The sequence below is a fragment of the Nasonia vitripennis genome, chromosome 2 (genome assembly GCF_009193385.2).
Source record: "Nasonia vitripennis strain AsymCx chromosome 2, Nvit_psr_1.1, whole genome shotgun sequence".
Classification (NCBI taxonomy): Eukaryota; Metazoa; Arthropoda; class Insecta; order Hymenoptera; family Pteromalidae; genus Nasonia; species Nasonia vitripennis.
This window is the reverse complement of record NC_045758.1, coordinates 4,940,083-4,958,429: the sequence shown is the minus strand read 5'-3', so window position 1 is coordinate 4,958,429 and position 18,347 is coordinate 4,940,083. Positions and strand designations below refer to the sequence as shown.

At 48.5% G+C, this 18,347-nt stretch overlaps 4 protein-coding genes across 6 annotated transcripts; 1 reads left to right on the top strand and 3 right to left on the bottom strand.

Annotated features, from left to right (window-relative positions):
- Nucleotides 1-902: 902 nt before the first annotated feature.
- On the bottom strand, nt 903-3,164 carry LOC103316678 (inversin-B-like). Its single transcript, XM_031923151.1, has 2 exons — nt 1,922-3,164; nt 903-1,829 (listed from the first exon to the last, which is right to left on the bottom strand). The coding sequence occupies exons 1-2, from the start codon at nt 2,837-2,839 to the stop codon at nt 984-986; spliced, it is 1,764 nt and encodes a 587-aa protein (XP_031779011.1). The 5' UTR covers nt 2,840-3,164; the 3' UTR covers nt 903-983.
- Nucleotides 3,165-3,496: 332 nt separating this feature from the next.
- LOC100680088 (sodium/hydrogen exchanger 9B1-like) lies at nt 3,497-11,612 on the bottom strand. Of its 3 annotated transcripts, XR_004226658.2 has the most exons (12): nt 11,339-11,612; nt 7,030-7,617; nt 6,602-6,961; nt 6,302-6,532; nt 6,059-6,234; nt 5,809-5,927; nt 5,513-5,674; nt 5,154-5,300; nt 4,982-5,083; nt 4,558-4,922; nt 4,131-4,446; nt 3,497-3,715 (listed from the first exon to the last, which is right to left on the bottom strand). XR_004226658.2 is itself a non-coding variant. In XM_031923152.2 (10 exons), the coding sequence occupies exons 2-10, from the start codon at nt 7,074-7,076 to the stop codon at nt 4,653-4,655; spliced, it is 1,614 nt and encodes a 537-aa protein (XP_031779012.1). In that variant the 5' UTR covers nt 7,077-7,617; nt 11,339-11,612; the 3' UTR covers nt 4,514-4,652. The 3 variants fall into 3 exon arrangements, 2 of the variants coding, with proteins under 2 accessions (XP_031779012.1, XP_008209631.1); XM_031923152.2 differs by lacking the exons at nt 3,497-3,715; nt 4,131-4,446 and having other exon boundaries at nt 4,514-4,922; XM_008211409.4 differs by lacking the exons at nt 3,497-3,715; nt 4,131-4,446; nt 11,339-11,612 and having other exon boundaries at nt 4,514-4,922; nt 7,030-7,630.
- LOC103316654 (parathyroid hormone 2 receptor-like) lies at nt 7,918-9,260 on the top strand. The gene is made up of 6 exons (XM_031923790.1): nt 7,918-7,957; nt 8,034-8,305; nt 8,362-8,456; nt 8,528-8,729; nt 8,797-8,971; nt 9,115-9,260. The coding sequence occupies exons 1-6, from the start codon at nt 7,918-7,920 to the stop codon at nt 9,258-9,260; spliced, it is 930 nt and encodes a 309-aa protein (XP_031779650.1).
- A 5,088-nt stretch (nt 11,613-16,700) lies between the features above and the next one.
- Nucleotides 16,701-17,809, bottom strand: LOC100679786. Its single transcript, XM_016983113.2, has 2 exons — nt 17,108-17,809; nt 16,701-17,040 (listed from the first exon to the last, which is right to left on the bottom strand). The coding sequence occupies exons 1-2, from the start codon at nt 17,673-17,675 to the stop codon at nt 16,886-16,888; spliced, it is 723 nt and encodes a 240-aa protein (XP_016838602.1). The 5' UTR covers nt 17,676-17,809; the 3' UTR covers nt 16,701-16,885.
- Nucleotides 17,810-18,347: the final 538 nt, after the last annotated feature.

Sequence of the window (18,347 nt, the reverse complement as noted above, 5' to 3'; positions counted from 1 at the left end):
ATCTATCATACTTGGAGGGCTGAAATTTTGCACAGTGATCTGTTCCAAGCTCTTAATACAATATATCCACTTGTCTTTATCTCAAGTGCTGTAGTTTAAATTTTCATATGAACAACCATGTGTAAATTTTGCCCCTGGAGCTGTGGGGTTCGGTGTGGGTCAGCTAGCGAAGAGAGACAAGCAAAAATTGTTACGCTAGCCTGTTTCTACATAATAAAATAAGCATCTACATCACAAGTTAAATTACTTGCATGAATACACTGCAGCGTGATATAAGGAACTATAGTGATAGATAGATACTGCCTGCGACTGACTGGAACACTTAGTTGGAGAATATCTATCAAGATCAACACATTTAGACTCCATCATTGGCAATCTTGAACACACAGATTACACCTGATGTTTTTTCTAATATCCACACTTACAAAAAAACTGTACATGTCGGTGTGAGTATTGAGTGTGGTCATGTTTGCACATATGAATGCAATATAAATGTGTGCAAGGTTAGGTTGCCATCTTAAAACGTTGGCCATAATTTTATGGCATATTATGCCCACTTACCGTCGCCTGTTGACAGGGACATATGGCCACGACACTGGAGCGTTTTAGGAAAAGTATTTATTTTGTAATTATAAGTATAAGAAGAAGATGCAAGTGAAAAATCAACGGTATAACTTTGGCATCTATTTCTGGAGTCACCGCAGCTTCTGGACTAATAATAGCCGACTCTCTCTGGCAAATAGCGTATAAATCAATAGTTAGCATAAACTGCTAGGAATATATACACCGTGTACGTATCGTTTCGTTTGAAGAAAATCCGATACCTACAAGTGGCTTTCTGTCGAGCTTTCAATGAGAAGCCGTTAAGAAGTAAATAAAAAAAAAATGTATAAGTATAAAAAATGTCATTTTTATTATTTTCTTATTTTTATAGCTTAAAGTTTACATAAATATACATTGAAAATAAAACAAACAAGATTTTCCTAATTCGACTCAGAATCATCGTCAAAAATTTTAAAGTTCTTGTACGTAAGTTTAGCCGGGTTCTCCCCGTTCTTCCGCGACTCCTGCACTACTTGCTTCATATCACATTCCTCGCACTTGTCCATGTAGCAGGCCACCCTCTTCTTCACGACCATCCACGGCAAAACGTTGCTGGCGATGAAGCGGTAGTGCTTCTGCGCGTGATGCAAAGCTCTGAGTATGTCCTCAGTATAGATAAAGAATCCTCGCAAATCGGTTAGTTTCACATTGCTCCTGTCGAAGCTGGGATTGCGTAGGCGCGCGACGAGCTGACGGTGGTCCTGCGTGAGGAGGTGGAAGTACGTGCAGTTCTTGATGAACTTTGTGGATTTCGCCTTGGCCACGTGAGCCTGGCAGACTTGGTAGTAGGTCCAGAGCTTTGGGTACAGCTTGATGACTCTCTCGTCCTTCACCTCGTCGGTCGACTCCAGGCTGGCCTTCTTCAACGCCAGCGACTTGAGCATAAGTCTGATGCTCGGATTCTCAAACTTCTCCTCGATGTCTTCGATGTCGTTGAGATTGCTGTAGACTAAGGGGGTGAAACCGTGGCGATCCTCGGCGAAGACGTTCGCGCCGACGGACAGAAGTAGCTTCATTATCTTGACGTTCTTTTTGTTGCAGTGCCTGCAGGCGTTATGCAGCACGGTCTGGCCTCCGATGGTTTTTAGATCGACGTTTGCGCCGCGGTTGAGCAGAGTTCGCAGCAGCGCTATTGGGCAAGCATACTGGACAGCGAGGTAGAGCGGGGATTCGCCGCCGATCATTTGCGCGTTTACGTCTGCGCCATTATCCAAGAGTAAGTTTACCTGTAAAAAAAACGAATATTCGTGAAAATCTTATTCGCAACTCTTTGACGAATTCCCGCGGCATATTATGATATAAGCCTTCTTTTACTCACCAGTTTGTGTTTTCCGCACTGGACAGCCCAGTGTATCGGTTGGTACTGGCGTATGGAATCCCTGCCGTCGACTGAGACACCCTTCCGGATTAAGGTTTTGGCCAAGTCGACGTGCTCACCGTAGGAGGAAGATGCGAGGCGGTGTAATACGCTCTGGCCGTCGCTATCTCTGGCGGTGACATCAGCTTTATACTTCATCAATAATGGTACCAGTTCGTCGGCTTTCTTGCCGCCGGCTGCTGTGAGCATCGGTACTCTACCCTCGGCTCCTCTGACGTTGGCGTCGGCTCCTTTCTCCAGCAACAACTTGGTCACCCGGACACGGCATCGCGACACTGCAGAATGTAAGACCGTCTCGCCGTTGGGGTCCTGATCTTCAAAGTCGGCTCCGTGATCGAGCAAGAGACCGATGAACCGATCATTCCACGAGGAGGGGTACATCTTAAGCACGAGTTGTAGGATGTTCCACTTCTCTTCGACACAATGATCCAATTTGATCAGACAACGCTCGTTGACGTAGCCACCCGAGCGCACGAGTAACTCGGCTGAGTTCTGCAAAGAACCGAGGACGGCTATCCACAAGAGTGGAAAATTATTTCCCTTTGGAAATATCGAGCTGAGGCCTGGTTCCAGCTCGAGTATGCGTTTCACCATGAAGTCCAGGTCGGAGGCACGAAGTAATTCGTTTATCTGGCCACCGGCATATCTCGTCAGTGGCTGAATTACAGGACCGAAAATGCGCTGGATGAAGGAGTCTTGTAGTCGTCTCTGCTTCTGGAAGATCTTGCCCAGGGCTCGGCACAGCATCTCGTCGTAATTCTTCACCTGCTCGTCGCCGTAAGGATCCGAGCTCGTAGAATCCACGTAGTAGCCGTGGCGCTTGTCGACGCGGAACGTGATGTAGTTGGGTCCAAACATCTTGAGTGGTTCGGAAGGCTGATGAGGTACACTGATGCTGTTCGGAAGGAAGCTAGTGCTCGAGGGACTCTGCGAGACTGACTGGCTTCTCTGCTCCGGGCGGTCTATTTAAGGGTGCAGTCGCAGTTTACGCACGACAAAATAGTACGAGCGGCCGCCACGGGCACTTCTCTGCCGACTTCCATAAGAACGCTTGTTTAAACGACGCCGCGCTACTGTCGAGTACTAAGCCACTCCCTCTCTCCAGCTGCAGCAGCCAATAGCGCAAGGCGTTGACTGCGCCGGCGCAGTAACTGCACTATGCGGGCCAATCCAGGCGCAGGTATAGATTGCGGACCTTAAGGTGGGCTTCTGGTGAACTTTCTAATTATTTTATATCATAGTATATATATATATGGCTCAACATTTACAAATATTGCTCTCCTTTTGTACCGAATATGAGTAAACAAAATTTAAGAAAATCTGACGTCGGCCACCGCCTCTACTCGACGCGACAGTTCCGCCCACTGGCGCGCATCGGGTAAATATCATTAGGCGTCTGCATACCTGCTTTGCACTTATATCCAGGCCAGAAATAACGGTACCCTACAATAATTTTATTGCGCGGATGAATGACGTCACGAGGTAGACTTACAGTAAATGATTCTTCACGTTGTCAACAAGTATTCGTTCCTTTAATAAAAGCTAAGAACAAGCCATCGTGTCCCGAGGCGAGGGAAAAAAATAGAGCAGATTCGCCGCGTTATCGCGCCTCCTGCCCTCGGTCATAGCACACGTACAGCGGTGCTGCGTCGTTTTCTGAGCGGCTGTTTTAGCGGTAGACTCAGGCAGATTCTACCGGAGTTTGCAGTAGTCCAAGCTTGGCTCCTCCACGCGCTATATCAGCCGCGCCGAACACGTGAGGTTTTACTTATACGTTTATGTTTTTTAGCATATCATATCACAATGAGTGACAAATTCATAAGGGACCTATTGGTTTCGTGGAATTTGTAAGAGTTTTGCGAAAGGTTTGAGAACAATGCATTGTCCAGCCATAAATATTGGTTTACAAGCCCTCAGAGTACAATGTGACATACCTGTAAAGTCTCTTGGCTTATCCGAAAGCCGTAGACCTGCATTGTCCTTAAAACCCGATGTTGCCGTAAGCTCGTCAGAGCTAAGCAAACCTTCTGCTTTGGGCTCATAAGAATGTACAAATACGATAAACTGTACTCTGAGGACTTGTGAACCAATTTTCATGCCAAAACAATGAATCACTTATTAAATATTCAATTTTTATACTTATGCTTACTGCCAGGTAAAAACAGCGGTAGTGCTAAAAACTGCCGGAATTTTCGGTTAATCCAACTCAACATTTCTCTCGGTGTAGCTAAGTTCGCGGCGTCTGCGGTGCTCCTCGTCGGAGGTTCTGCCGAGGAGCAGCGGCCCGGTCAGCATATCATAATTATCGCCCCCCCAGCGGCGCCAGGAACAATATCGAGACGACCGACATCCGCACGACGTCTATAGCCAGTGCCAATTCCGCCCACTGGTGCGCATCGGGTAAATACCATTAGGCGTCTGCATACCTGCTTTGTACTTATGTCCAGGTCAGAAATAACGCTACCCTACAATAATTTTATTACTCGGAGGAATGTCGTCACGAGGTAGGCTTACAGTAAATGATTCTTCACGTTGTCAACAAGTATTCGTGCCTTTATTAAAAAGTAACAACAAACCCAAAAGAATTCGACCAATTGATACGCCATCGCGTCCCGAGGCGAGGGCAGAAAATAGAGCAGATTCGTCGCGTTATCGCGCCTCCTGCCGTCGGTCAGAGCTCACGTATAGCGGTGCTGCGTCGTTTTCTGAGCGGCTGAAGGCTCAAGATCCTGAGATAGCTAAGTTCGCGGCGTCTGCGGTGCTCCTCGTCGGAGGTCCTGCCGAGGAGCAGCGGCCCGGTCAGCATCATGATTATTGCCCCCAGCGGCGCCAGGAACACTATCGAGACGACCGACATCCGCACGACGTCTATAGCCAGTGCCAATTCCGTCGGATCGTCGTTCTGGCGCGCTTGCTCGAACGTCATCGGCGCCAGGGCTGCCTAATGTGAATTTATGATTGGGATTACCTCGAGATTTAGTTAGCTTTAAAGTCAAGTACCTGGAGCGTCCCCTTCGATAGCCAGGACAAGGCGACGAAGACTCGTTCTCTCACGTTGAAGGGGGCGTGGAGGGTGGCCAGGTATGCGAAGGCAGTGCGCATCTGCGAAAAAGAGGCATTTTTTTTTTCTCTTCAAGACATCGCATTCGATAAACGAAGTCAAATTCCTCACCAAAAGGCCCAAGGCGATGCAGAGAATGTAAAGCCCGAACCTGGCGAGGGACCAGTTGCGAAAATCGATGTCGGCGCCGATGACGCCCACGAGGAGCGGCTGCATGAAGTGCCACATTATGTGCACGGCTTTGCGCAGCGGCTTTACCTGCGCGAAACGCATGTATTATGCGATGCGCTAAAAACCGAATAGCAGGCGTGTGTATAGGCAGTTTAATCGGAAAGTTAATTTCGCGACGACGAGACGGAGCCCGATAAAATTGCTCGTTATATCGCGCCGCCGCTTTAATTTCGTATGCGGCTTATCGGTCCGATCATACAGGGAAGTGTATAGGTGTACAGAAACGCAATAGCACTTACGTCGAAGGGCACGCTGAGAACGCGCCAGCCCGTAGTGGCGATCAGGGACATGATGATGGTGGCCAGGAAGCCGCCGCCCGTTATCGCTATCTTCGAGGCGCCGCTCGTGCACATGAGCGAGCCCAGCACGAGGCCGCAGACCCGGTACCAGAGTGCGTATTTCTGCGGAGATATGAATTATAATCGTCTTTTACTCCGAGAAAAAAAGAAACAAGATCATCAGTCTCGCTCCGCGAATGAAATTTTTTTACACCCTCGAGAGGCGTATGCGTCAATTTTTATTATCTCGCACGTACGTGTCTCCGGTGGGGGAAGAAGACGAAGAACAGTCCCAGAGCTGCGCCGCAAGTCACTCCCATCAGCAGGTCTCGCAAGCTTCCCGGCACGTAGGACCACCAGCGCACCGGCTGATCATCTGCAGCACATATAGGACTCGTCGTCGTCATCGAATCGAATGTGCGCCATTGTTATATACAAGGTGTGATAGAGAGAGAGAGAGAGAGAGAGAGAGAAAAAGTAGTCTCTCCCGATTGCGCTGGTTTTTACCGTGGGTAAAGATAAAGGCAAAACAAATGGCGTACACCGAGACAATGTGGATGTCGTCTATTGAGGCGGCGGTGAATAGCAGCGTCGCCATGTCTTTGTCCTCGCCGTAGCCGCGCTCGGCTAAGGCCAGTATGCAGTTGACCGGCACTACCGGCGATATGCACGCGATTATGCTCCTAAGGATACAGGAGGGCCTCAGCGTCCTTTTAATCGATCCACTAATTAAATGTTTAATACACCTACCCGGTGAGAAAAGCCCAAGCCCAGGGGTAGTCGAGCAAGCAGCGGCAGCAGAGGGCGACGGTGAGCATCTCGACGGTGCAGGGCACGACCGCGAGATTGAGCACGAAGAGCGGATGCTCTCGCAGAGCGGACGAGGTCAGCTGCAGACCCGCGCGCAGCATTACGAACGTCACCGAGAACGTGCGGATCTTCGAGCTCACGCCTGTGCCCAGAGACTCGCGGATGTCGTACCTGCGATTATCCACCTTTGCAATTTTGCCTTAACACAGGTAACGTATACAAGTATAAGCGGGCTCGGACCAATCGAGGTTGCGCACCACGATCCCGGCCAGAAGCATCCCGAAAACCGGCGGCAGATTCAAATAGGGCAGGTAGGCCAGAGTCCAGCCGAGGAAGTAGGCAAATACGACGACGGCGAAGAGGCCGAAGATGCTGCCTCCGGGTAGCAGAGGATCGCCGATGTAGAAGTAGAGGCTGGCGTAGCTCATGAGGAGCATAGCCAGGACGGTGATGAGCCAGAAGAGGTTGGCGTAGGTGAACGGCCCGCAGAAGCGCTCGTTCACCGGCTCCGTCACCAGGACGTCCCGGAGAGAGGGATAGCAGCAGGTCGCGCGCCGACAGCAGGTCAGATCGTCGTCATTCTCGCTGTTGTCCGGCGAGCTGGCCAAGGGGATACGGTTTATTCGGTTTATTAGCTCGTTAACGGGTTGGAGTTTGATGACGCTTACTCGGCTATCGCTTCGCCTTGGGGCGCTTCGGCCCCTGACGTGTCCATCGCGGAAAGAGGTTACGCAAGGCCTCGAGCGCGTAAATATTTTCATCGACTTTCAGCTGTTTTTCAAATGACGCACGTTGTCTACTTATTTTTCTCTATATGCTCCGGGCCAAAATAAGCCAACTACTCGGGAGCTTTTTAATCAACGAGAGCCGATTTTACATTCCCGAGCGTCGCGTCATTAGCGAATGAGCCGCAGCCAATCTTGCCCGTTCCAGCGACGCCTAATAACGTGCACGAGTCGAGTATACAGCGCAAGTTTCCCTCCCGTTCCTCCTGCATATACGTATACAGAATATTAGCGTATTACCTCGAGCTCGGATGCGCCGAGAGGAATTATGCAGCCGTTCGAGCGGAATAGCAGCTCTGATGCCAAGGACCGACTATGCGTATATATAGCCTTCTTTCTCTCTGGTATACGTGCGTGGGGGCGTTTTGCGCATAATGACGCTGCGCGCGAGCTCCGCGCGAGATTCCCGAGATGCGGACCTGGGCAGGTCAATGTGGTCAGGGGGTTTGGACGACGCGTGAGTTTGGCTTTCTGGAAAAGTTAGGTCCAATTAGGTGAAACGTCGACAATTATATAGTTTTTCACTAATTTGATGAATTTCTCTTAATTAACTCAGCACGCAAAATCAATACTCGTATAATAGAGCCCGTTCCATCTCGAGTTATTGCGTGAGAAAGACGCGATGCCAGAGAGTAAAAAGCCGACTGACAAGCCCATCTCTTAATTTGATTTCGACGCATGCGCCGAAATTATCGCAAAGCTCTAGGCGATACGCGCATATTCGTCAAACATAGTTCGGCACTTCTTCACGAAAATTCCATTATTTTTACGATGAACGAGAGCTACCAATGCGACGAGCTGATCCGAGACTGTGAGTACAGAACGATCGAGATAATCTTAATCCCACACGCAGTGCAATATGTAGGGTATAATGCATTTTTTATCAGTCGAAAAATCGAGCGATCGGTGCGAGCCGCTCTGGGACACAAAGCTCTGCTGGCCGTCGGCGGCCGTTAACGAAACGCTCGAGTTGCCCTGTCCGCGGCGCGAATTCGACAATCAAACCGCCAGCAGGGACTGCATTCTCTTCGACGATGGAAGCGGAACTGATAGGTCCATTTGGACGATGGGAAATTACTCGTACTGTCAGGACCCGGATAATTACACGGGGCTCTTCATCGCCGTAGCGCACGAAAAGTACCTGCAGACCGAGGACCAGGTGAGCTTACATTCTACTTTCGATTGAATAGATAAAAAGCTTCGATGATTTCGCAGATGTGGGAGCACAAGCTGCTCGTGACGAGTCAGCTGATCTACCTGCTGTCGTTCCTCGTGCTGGCTGTCGCCCTCGTCTTGTTCCTGCTGTTCAAGTAGGGCCTATACGACTTTCTGGAACGTCATCGTTTAGAACGAATATTTTTCATTTTTTTTTCTCTCTCAGAAAACTGCGAAACGCCCGGACGCGACTGCACATGCACATGCTCTCGGCTACGATAATGCAGGTCGTCATGTGGCTGATGCACAGCGTCCTCTTCGACACCCAACTGCTCAGCGCCTACATGTACCTCGAGGTTCTCAGCAAGATCAACGTCCACGTCGCCTTCAAGTTCTCCAACGACTTCAGGCTCATCGTCGAGCAGATGGTACGTTTTTTAAATAAAAATCGACGAAAGCAGAGCTTATGTAGATAAATTTTTTTTCTCCCAACAGTTCACTCGACTGAACTCGTACCTGCACTACATAGTGCTGGCCGGACTCGAGCGCTACTTCGAGACGACCAGTCTCTTCTGGCTGCTGATGGAGGGCTGGTTTTTGTACGAGCTGATCTGCCGTAAGCCGCTGGAAACGAAAACGTCGATCAAGCGTTACGTGATTATTGGCTGGGGTAAGGGCAGACGTATACGAACTTTTTCTCTATAACGCACACAAGTCGCGCGAATTAATCCATCAGCGGAGAGTCTCCGCGACGGATTAAAACTCCGACTAATGGACTTCCATTAGCTGTCGATGTATATTTACGTCATTAAGGTGTGCCGATAATCGTAACGTCTCCGTGGATGGTCTACCACGTCTACTCGGCCCACAACGACGTTTACTGGGTGAAGCACGACCTGACGGTCTACCTCATCGCCGTCTCGGCTTTCCTGACTTTCGTGGTGAGGATGATTCTTTAATATCTACGTTTATGGCGTATGACATCGAGCTAATAATCGAAACGATTCGGCAGATCAATCTGTACTTCTTCGTGGAGATCAGCAAGGTCCTGTACGCGAAGATGAAGGTCTCGGTCCAGCTGCAGCAGCAGCAGCAGAAGAAGAAGATGGAGTACAAGACGTGGGTCCGATCGACTTTCATGCTGGTTTTCCTCTTCGGTGCCCAGAACGCCCTCTACGTCGCCTGGTTCTTCGTCGACAGGACCAAGCCGAAATTGCTCTTTCTCCTCATCATCAAGGTCTTCGCGTCGTTTCAAGTAAGCAGCTCGCTGTATACGATGTATCGCCTATGTAACTTGATTTCCAATCAAACAGCCAATCAAAACTGTATATAACCCTGTAGTCAAACAAGCCTCGCTTACAGGGCATCTTCGTGGCGTTCATCTACTGCTTCTTGAACCGGGAAGTCCGAGCGGTGCTGAGGAAGAATCTCTTCGGATAAAAATCGATACATCGGACTGTGTGTATACATTAGTTTCGAAACTGCCTCGAGGCTCAGACCTCTGTACACTGTAATACGCACATGCACACAGAGAGCTGGGCTTGGCACCTGTAGCGAAAAGTTTTAATTGGCCGGCGCTCGATTTCCGTCGGGGAGAGATGGATTTAATCGCGTTTAACTGGATTATTCGTTGGAAAAGTGTTCGGAGCAGTAGGATAAATAACGGGATAAAGTCGATGGCGTTGTAACGAGACACGGCATCCCTTTGATGACTCGGTATCCTTTACACAAGTCAATATTCGGTCGTTGTAACCTGTCTCCATCCAACTATAATTCGCTAAATAAAATAAAATAAATAACTCGTATACCCACATACGATATCAATACGATTACATACCGATCGCAAAATCGCGCCAGAGCCGAACTTTCGTAACTTCAGCGCGAAAGTAAGGCACAGCGAGTCTGTCGCAACGCCATAAGTCCATCGCGCGTCAGCCGACATTCTCCGAGAGTGTGCAAGCATCTGGCCGCGCTCTGTATACGGAATATAGGACGACCTTTGGGGAGCGCGACAAGGATGACCGCGCCCCCGCGCAGGACAACTTGGCTAAACTTGGCCCCGAGTCACTGCCGGCAGTTTTGGACTCGCGAAATATACGGCAGTTGAATGCTGTGTTATTATTGGACCTTTTCGAGTGCGCGCTGAATTTATTGCGGTTGTTCGAGTTGCCGGCTACGGCGTTTATTGAATAAAGTTTATTAAAGCCAGAATTTTCTTCTAAATTACACTACGAGAAGAGACGAGCGCAAATACGAGTGGTAGAGTAATCGGTGCGCGTGTTGAAAATGAAAATACGAGTGAGCGAGGAATACGGTATTATTAAAACGCACCCCGCGACTGCGAGGCGCCTCCTCGCTGGTTCATTGACGTTTCTCGATGAAAGGATATTCAATCGCGCGCGGCTACTTTGCCTGGATCAGCTCTTAAAGAGATTTAATCATAAAGCTTCTTGTCAAATTTCAACTAAACCATTACTAAACCACATCCATATGTAGAACCGTTACAGAAAATGGAAAAAATACCTATCCCTGGCACTCGAGGCGTGCGCATATACCGTCAAGCTCTCGAAAGCTCGTTCGCGGGCGGTAACGAGCTTTCAATCCTAATTCCCCGAGCGCGCGCGTGCAGTACAGCCGATACCCGGCGATCTTTTATTAAAGCGCATACATTTACTCTCGAGTCCTTGGCAACACACACTATGAGAGAGAGAGAGAGAGAGAGAGAGAGAGAGAGAGAGAGAGGAGGGATTCCAGGGAAGAAGAATCCGCGAAGACCCGTGCGAGTTGATGAAATAATTGACGACTCGGTCCACATCCGCCGTTGCATGAATATTTCAATGTTCCCGGGCTCAACGAACTCGGCAAGCTCTAATTTTAAAGGACTGATATCGGCGCGCAGATTTGATGCCCGTCTGCATATCAGGCTCTCGGTTGAACGTATACACCGATCGCTTTTCTATTTCGGTTGCGCAGACTCTGTCTCTCTCTCTCTCTCTCTCTCTGATATACACGTCGAGTGGATTTAAGGTTATTGAACCTGTTCATCGATCCCTGCGCGGATGCGCTGCTGCTGCGCCCTTTTCTTTCTCTCTCACTGCGGCTTTCTCCGGGGGATTTACCGCGAGCTCTGTATTATTAATTTTTAGACGAGCACGTTTTCTCGTTACTCGCCGTGTAACGAGCGACGAATCACACGTTACTGCTGTTTGCGCGACTGTGCGCCTATGTATAATGAATTTAGATCTGCTGCTGTTTTACGCGTCGCGAGGTATAGCAGGTGTCGCTCGCTTTTTGATTATCCCCGCGATGAAAAAACTTCCGGTCGCCTGTACGCTTTAATCTCGAAACTTCGGAGGATATAAGCGCCAGCTGCGACGATGAAAATTTGACGAAAAACAAAGTACATCAAACATTTTTTTTTGTTCGTTCTCGAACGCCTACTGCAATAAAACACGCTCTAGCGGCGGCGGCGGCGGTGGTTCTGACTTAAAACACAAAAATTGGATTCGCGAAGAGACAGAGTGACAGGTTCTCGATACCGAAGCCCAGCGCGCGGGAAAAGCGCAAGCGGAGAGCGAAAGAGAGAGGAGTATAGATAATGGGGCACGTTTCTCGCCAAGCGTTATATACCTGTATATAACGATTGACAGCCGGCCCGTTAGGCCATACGCTTGAAACTTCACTTTCGGCTAGTACTGCGCACACGTCTTGCCTGACAGGACTTTTTATTTTTAGATTCGGCGATATCAGATTTCACTTACCGAGTTTTCGGGGGAAACGATGCCCGACTTTTTCGAGTCTCGATATACGTGGGAGGAGGAGGTCCGCTGATGCAATTTGCCGCACGACAGGTGTGTAACGTCTTTATGGGATCGGACGGGAGATCGTTTGCTTGTTTCGCGGAATTTGGCTTGACGCTTGTATTGTTGTTCTGAGATTTCATTTTATAATATAGTAATATCATTCGAAATTGTCCGTATGCGGTGACTCGAGGAGATCAACGGACGACGATCCAACTTACTTCGAATGTAGAGAGAGAGAGAGAGGAGCATCACGACAGCAGCACAAGAGCCGTAAAGTCGGGCGATAAAGGGAATCCAAGTACCACAGCGTTTCACTATACGAAATCATGTAAGATTGCGCGCGCTCGATTTTAAAGGAGCTGAAAATCGCGTATGATGCGGAAATTATGTAATCGGAGAATACTCCGTAAAGCAACGTTGGCTAAAACGATTTCAAGAATAAAAAGCTCATCATAAAAAAAAACGTCACGTAATTCGAAACGGACACAGGCAGACCTCAACAAGTCCACATTACGCGAGCACTGCAAGCGCCGCGCATTTCTCGAATAACCAGAAGGAGCCATCGTGCCAAAAAAAAAAAAAAAAAAAGCCGAGGACTAAAACCCCCCGAGCACTAAATCCTCAATTCTCCCTGACCTCCAATAGACTGTATCGCACACAATCCAATCGCTCGCTCGCGGTATACGACTCCGGCATCCTAAGTCGTGGTCGAGTTCGATGAACCGGAGCGAGAGAGAAGCAAAGCGCTCGGTATTATTTTCGTTCAGCGATTTATTTCGCCGCCGCGCGGACGCGCGTGATGCAAACTGTCGTCATGGCCGCAGACGCCTGTCAAATAACGACGCGAGGGCAAATATGCGCTGCAGCCGCTGAATTATGCAGGTCTTCCCCCCCATTATACATAGTTTACTGACCTCTATCGAACGGTTATAGCCAGTCAGCTCTTTTCGTTCAGCTCCACAGCACAGTACGTCGTTGTATACGTTCGCTTAGGAGAAATTGGGTTTTAAATTTTTCGACGTTCTGAAAGAGGACGGCGCGCAGTCGCGTTCGATCCAATCAGCGGGATAGAAGCGCTCGTATTTTCGAAGCTTTCGAGAAAAGGCTCGTTTGAGATTGATAATAATGATAACGGAGCGACGCTGCGGTCGATCGACTTTGCTCTGGCTTCTTTGGGCTTATGTTTTTATTTTTTGAAATAAAAAGCAACGAAGATATAATTGGCTGTGCAAACACAAAAAAGGGAGGGAGAAAACAACGCAGACCCTTCAAACGCGACATTCAAGAGCGGAAAAAATTTTCCTCGCCGCTCGTGTATTCTCGGCTAGCCAAACATTGAATTTTCGCGTCGGCCCTACTGGTAATGGAACAAAACACACACACACACGCGCGCGCGCGGCCACGAGATAAAATAAAAGCTCCGTGAAAACAGCGCTGAAAAACCGCCTCTCGCGGATAATTTACATCCACTCGGTGAAAACCGCGCGAATTTTTTCTCTCCCTCCCTTCTCTCTCTCTCTCTCTCTCTCGCGAGCTTGCATAACTCGCGTGGGTTTTTTCCTCGTTTTGCGGATTCCGCACAATCGACAGTTAGTAGGAGGTTTTAACGCTCTGCTGCGAAAAAAGATGAATTTTCGCTATATACTAGAGCTTCCTTTTGGAGCCACTCCAATTTTCCGTTGCGGCGATTTTCTTCTTCTTTCCGCTAGGTTCTGCGGCTTCGCGCATGGGGTGACTGCGTTGCTGGTTATGAAAACGGCGTTAGATGGACCGGGAGCTTTTTTCAATGTCTTGGAAATGCACGAATTTTTCAAAAACTGTACACGTTGATAAGCAGCGAGGTAAACCTTTTCAGTCGCCGCATGAAAAGTAACAATTTTCCTTACAAATCTTAATGCACCCTTGATTTATTCTCTTTAACAGCGGTTCTCGAGCGTTTAGAGCTCGAGTGTAAAGCTGTCAGGCCATTGTCCCTCGACTCGAGAAAAATATACAAACACGTATAGCGAATTCTTGAGAGGAGCCACTCGGTTTACAGCTATATGCGAACAGCCGAGCGTCGCATCTATGTCTTTTTGTCGTCAGCTTTCGTAGGTGAATATACATAGAATCGCAGCCGGTGGCGGTCGACGCTCCATATTTTTCGCTCCTCTGTACACGCGGCTCAAGATTTTCGGAGTATACGGAGAGCCCAGCAACAAGTACCGGCGAGCTTCGTGCGCGAGGAAGAATGGACACTCGGATGGGCCTACTTTCGCGCGCATGTATAGTCGTGCATCGTTGTTGAAAACTTTTTCTTTTTTTTTTTGATTAACTGAATTTTATATCGTCTCGAATTATACGACGACACCCAAATAAATCGAGATGAAGAAAAAAAAAAAACCGAGAGATTCGATCCCCCCGCATACACTTATATCCAGCCTTGGCCCTCTTTCCCATCTCGCGCGATAAACATGCGGCGTCACGAGTATTTGAAAAGCCCGCCGCTGCGTGAAAGCTCCTCTCTGATATAATCCAATTCCGCATATGCGTATACGATAAGTCGTCGAGTGTATCAATCGATTCGCACCCAAAAGTGCTTTATCCCTTCTCGCGCGTCGCCCCTTCACACGCATGGCTCACCCTCGAGAACCTCTCGATGTCTATATCTTATAGGTATAAGGTAGACGCGCGACAGAGGAATCAGCATGAGAAGCGCGGCAAAGTGTCTTTGAAGTCTCTCTCGCTCGAAGAAAAAAGCCTGCATTAGCGCTGCAGCGACGAATGATGAAAAAAAAAAAAAAAAAAAAGAAGAAGAAATCCAAATAGCGCGCGCGACGTGCTTTTCCAGTTCTACTCGCATCAGACTCAAAGTGCTTTTAACATTGAATTTTTTCGCTTCGCAGTGCTATTTTAAAAGTTTAACCCGGTCGTTTCTAATCCAATACATCGAGTACGACAGACGTACAGCAAAGAAAAAGCTCCTTCCACTTGATAAATCTTCGCCGAAATCCGCGCGGCTCTACCTTCCGGCCGCCTCCTCACGCGTTCGCTATGTCCCTCGATCGCTCGCTCGCGCGCAGCTTTAAATCACGGCGTGGAGCGTGTTTGAAAGCCGAGAGACGCGTCGCACGCGCACAAAGGGCGAAAATCGCTGGAGCGCGTCAGAAGTACCTGCAAAGGGCGCGCTGATCCTTTAACATGCGATACACACAAGAAGGAGGAGGAGAGAGAGAGAGAGAGAGAGAGAGAGAGAGAGAGCTGGCGGGTGTTCTCTCTTTTTTTTTCGCTCTTCGAACAATCGCCATTGGGAGGTCGAGCATAGGTTGACGCGGGGAAGGGGTCGGGCTGCCTGCGTGGGCCAAGTGCTGTTTTCGAATGGCGACTCGTTTTCTTCGAGGGCTGCCTATAGGCGAGGATTACGTACAGGCTGATGCGGGGGATTTCGAGTGCGCGCCTGTGTGGGAGCTGAATGTGCGATTGATAGTGTCTTGTGGGGTATGTGGGTGAGGTTCGATTTTTTTTTTTTTTGCTGGTGTGGGGAATGTTTTAATTTAGAGATGGTCGCAGCTTCTGTCTTACGGTTCGAATTGATGTACGTATTGCACGGTAAATTACGCAGAACTCAACCGCGCATTTCTCGAATAACTGGAACGACGAACTCGACCGCGAAGCCATCGCCAAGAGAGAGAGAGAGATAGAGAGAGAGAGAGATTAAAAAGAACGCCTCGTGTAATGGCCAATAAAGCAAATCATATAAGCTTCACGTATTCGAAAATGAGCGAAGGGCTGCTGCGGCTAATCATCGAAAATGTCCTCTCTCGGCCTTTACTTTCTCCGTATTCGTTTGCGGCCACAAGCTCATAAACTGGCGGGAATCGACCCGGGCGCAATTTCCCCTCTCGTCCTTTCCGCGCAGCCCGTATCCTCGTTACTGAGTCCAGTGGCGTCCACAAGCGCCTAAATATAAAATAAGCTTTTATGATCGAGAGGGGAGCGAAGAACCATAAAAGTAACGCAGAACGAATGCCTACGCTAGAGATAAGGCCGGACAGTTATTTCGGCAATTTCCCAGGTAGAAATGACCCTAAGAAGGTAGGTACTAACCAGGTTAAATCCTAAGAACTGACTCAGTTACTATAGCCTGTTCTTAGACTCATTTCTACCAGGGTTGTACGATTATATATTACATTTTGAAAATAACCGCACCAGCACAGGCAAACATCAGGCTTATTACGAATTCAAATCCAATAAAATAGCTAGGATCGAACGAATCGCTCTTTCTCACGCTCGAAAAGCCCTATTACGCGAGAGCCATTACCATCTCTCTCTCGCTCTAATTGCGTTCACTCGCGGCCGGCTTCTGACCATAGATAGCAGCCTATCCTACTTTCGCCGTGCCAGCCCCATTACAAACCCTCTCGGGGGTGTACATATGTATAGAAGCCCAGGTGATGATCCTCGGCGTAGTTCTCCCGAAATTCGCTGCCCCGCGAGTTCGCGAGAATTTGATGGCGCAATTTCCGGGGCGCAGATCAGCTGCAGTAGCGGAATATTCGGAATCGATGGTTATTAGCCGGGCTGATGAATTAGGGGTGAGGTGTGCAAAGCGAGAGATTCTTTTGGAAGAGTATAGAGTTTTTTTTTGTAAAAGGAACAATGTCACGTGTAATAGAGTTCGATGCACACAATAAAAACTTAAATCTAAGATAACTTGCGATTGTCGTTAAAAAATTCATCTTTCGAACGGTCATTAAAATCCTACTAAATCTAACTGATTTACTTTGTTGAATTTCTCTCAACTATTCCGGTTGGGTGTTGCCGTAACCCAATCTCATTTCGATGTCCCTTATTTCTTTCTCATGCGCCGCGAACATCTCCGAGTCCATTATCGGAATCTGCGCGCGACTGAAGAACAAGTCCATGTCTGCTTTAGTCTTGCCGTTGAGAATGCAGGCTGCAAAAAATATCAAGTCAGAGTATCCGTCATCAAATTTAACTAATTTTCTTTGCTCGACACTTACAGCCAACCGTAATCGTGTTCATATCGAAATGTTTCTCTGGCCCATTTCCTACGAGATGCTGCTTATCCGTGTAGACGTTGCATACCGTTTTGCAGACTCGGCAGGAAATCGCAAAAATCGATGCAAATCCGTGTGCTTCTTCTTGGATGATATCCAGCAATGATAGAATAGCGTTGCATTGCCCGCAGACCAACTGATTGGCGAAGTACACCACGTCGAGGATGCGTCGGCCCTTGACACCGGTGCGTTGACCAAAGTGCTCGTCGTGCAAAACGTTACGCCTCACGTCCACTTCTTCGGCGTAGACTTTGTTCATTTCGCAATCGACTATCGAGGTGGTTTGGCAATTCTGGCATTGCACCTCGTATATCGTATGCAAATCTTCGCAGTCCGAGTCAACCGCGTCGAGCAGGGATAGAATGGCATAGCACTTTTTGCACACCAGTCCTTCGGCGAGCCTTTCCAAACAAACGAAGATCCGGCCCTCGAGTACAGTGTTGACGACGGCCGGAGGAGGGTCGTTCTCGCCGATTTTTTGAATGTACGCGACCAAGCTTGTCTGGTCCATTTCTGAGCTTGACTATCACTGGACAAACTCTAAAAACAAGGATGTCGTCGGCGGACGGCGACTCGGGAACTGCGCTGTACGAGGTGTTCGCTTGATCGCCGCGATCAAGCGAGGACTATACCGTTGACCGTTACTTCGACTGTGAGTACAGTGCGGTATGTTTACTTTACCTTCGATATAACTTATGCGATTGATCATGACGGTACGTTACAGCCGAATTCGAGGAATCGGCGAGATACGATCGTGCCAGAAAGTTCGACTCCTGACGGGTGAGGAATATCGGACTCTCGCAAATCCTTATTCCAACATATGTAAACAACAAGAAAAATTCCAGACGCGATTGGCTGTTTGGAATCGAAAGCGCGTATGAGCCTGCCACTGTCATAAGAATTTCAATTAAAAAGAGCCCGAGTACACATGAGTGTTATAGCGACGGGAATAAAGGCAAAAGCGTATTACGCCCACGAGAAATAATTTTCTCCACTGCGTACACTCACCAGCTCTCCGACGAATAATCTATCTTTGTTTCGCGCTTACGGCTTACGCATCTGCGACCGCTACGGGTCAGAAGTTCTTCTTGTCGTCAAAGTCACCCTTTCGGCTTTCTCCTCTTCCCCTTCATCGGATCCGATCTCTTATTAATGCAAACTTCTCTCGCTGCAGTCTAAAGGA

What these genes read in the sequence shown, in the direction of transcription:
- LOC103316678 (XM_031923151.1), bottom strand. Translation starts at nt 2,839, where the DNA reads ATGTTTGGACCCAACTACATCACGTTCCGCGTCGACAAGCGCCACGGC. An exon ending in AGTGCGGAAAACACAAACTG is followed by an intron (nt 1,830 to 1,921) that starts GTGAGTAAAAGA and finishes TTTTTTTTACAG; the next exon opens with GTAAACTTACTCTTGGATAA.
- LOC100680088 (XM_031923152.2), bottom strand. Translation starts at nt 7,076, where the DNA reads ATGGACACGTCAGGGGCCGAAGCGCCCCAAGGCGAAGCGATAGCCGA. An exon ending in TCTTCCCCCACCGGAGACAC is followed by an intron (nt 5,675 to 5,808) that starts GTACGTGCGAGA and finishes ATATCTCCGCAG; the next exon opens with AAATACGCACTCTGGTACCG. An exon ending in TTCTCAGCGTGCCCTTCGAC is followed by an intron (nt 5,301 to 5,512) that starts GTAAGTGCTATT and finishes CGTTTCGCGCAG; the next exon opens with GTAAAGCCGCTGCGCAAAGC.
- LOC103316654 (XM_031923790.1), top strand. Translation starts at nt 7,918, where the DNA reads ATGAACGAGAGCTACCAATGCGACGAGCTGATCCGAGACT. An exon ending in GGCTCATCGTCGAGCAGATG is followed by an intron (nt 8,730 to 8,796) that starts GTACGTTTTTTA and finishes TTCTCCCAACAG; the next exon opens with TTCACTCGACTGAACTCGTA. An exon ending in TTACGTGATTATTGGCTGGG is followed by an intron (nt 8,972 to 9,114) that starts GTAAGGGCAGAC and finishes TACGTCATTAAG; the next exon opens with GTGTGCCGATAATCGTAACG.
- LOC100679786 (XM_016983113.2), bottom strand. Translation starts at nt 17,675, where the DNA reads ATGGACCAGACAAGCTTGGTCGCGTACATTCAAAAAATCGGCGAGAAC. An exon ending in GAACACGATTACGGTTGGCT is followed by an intron (nt 17,041 to 17,107) that starts GTAAGTGTCGAG and finishes TATTTTTTGCAG; the next exon opens with CCTGCATTCTCAACGGCAAG.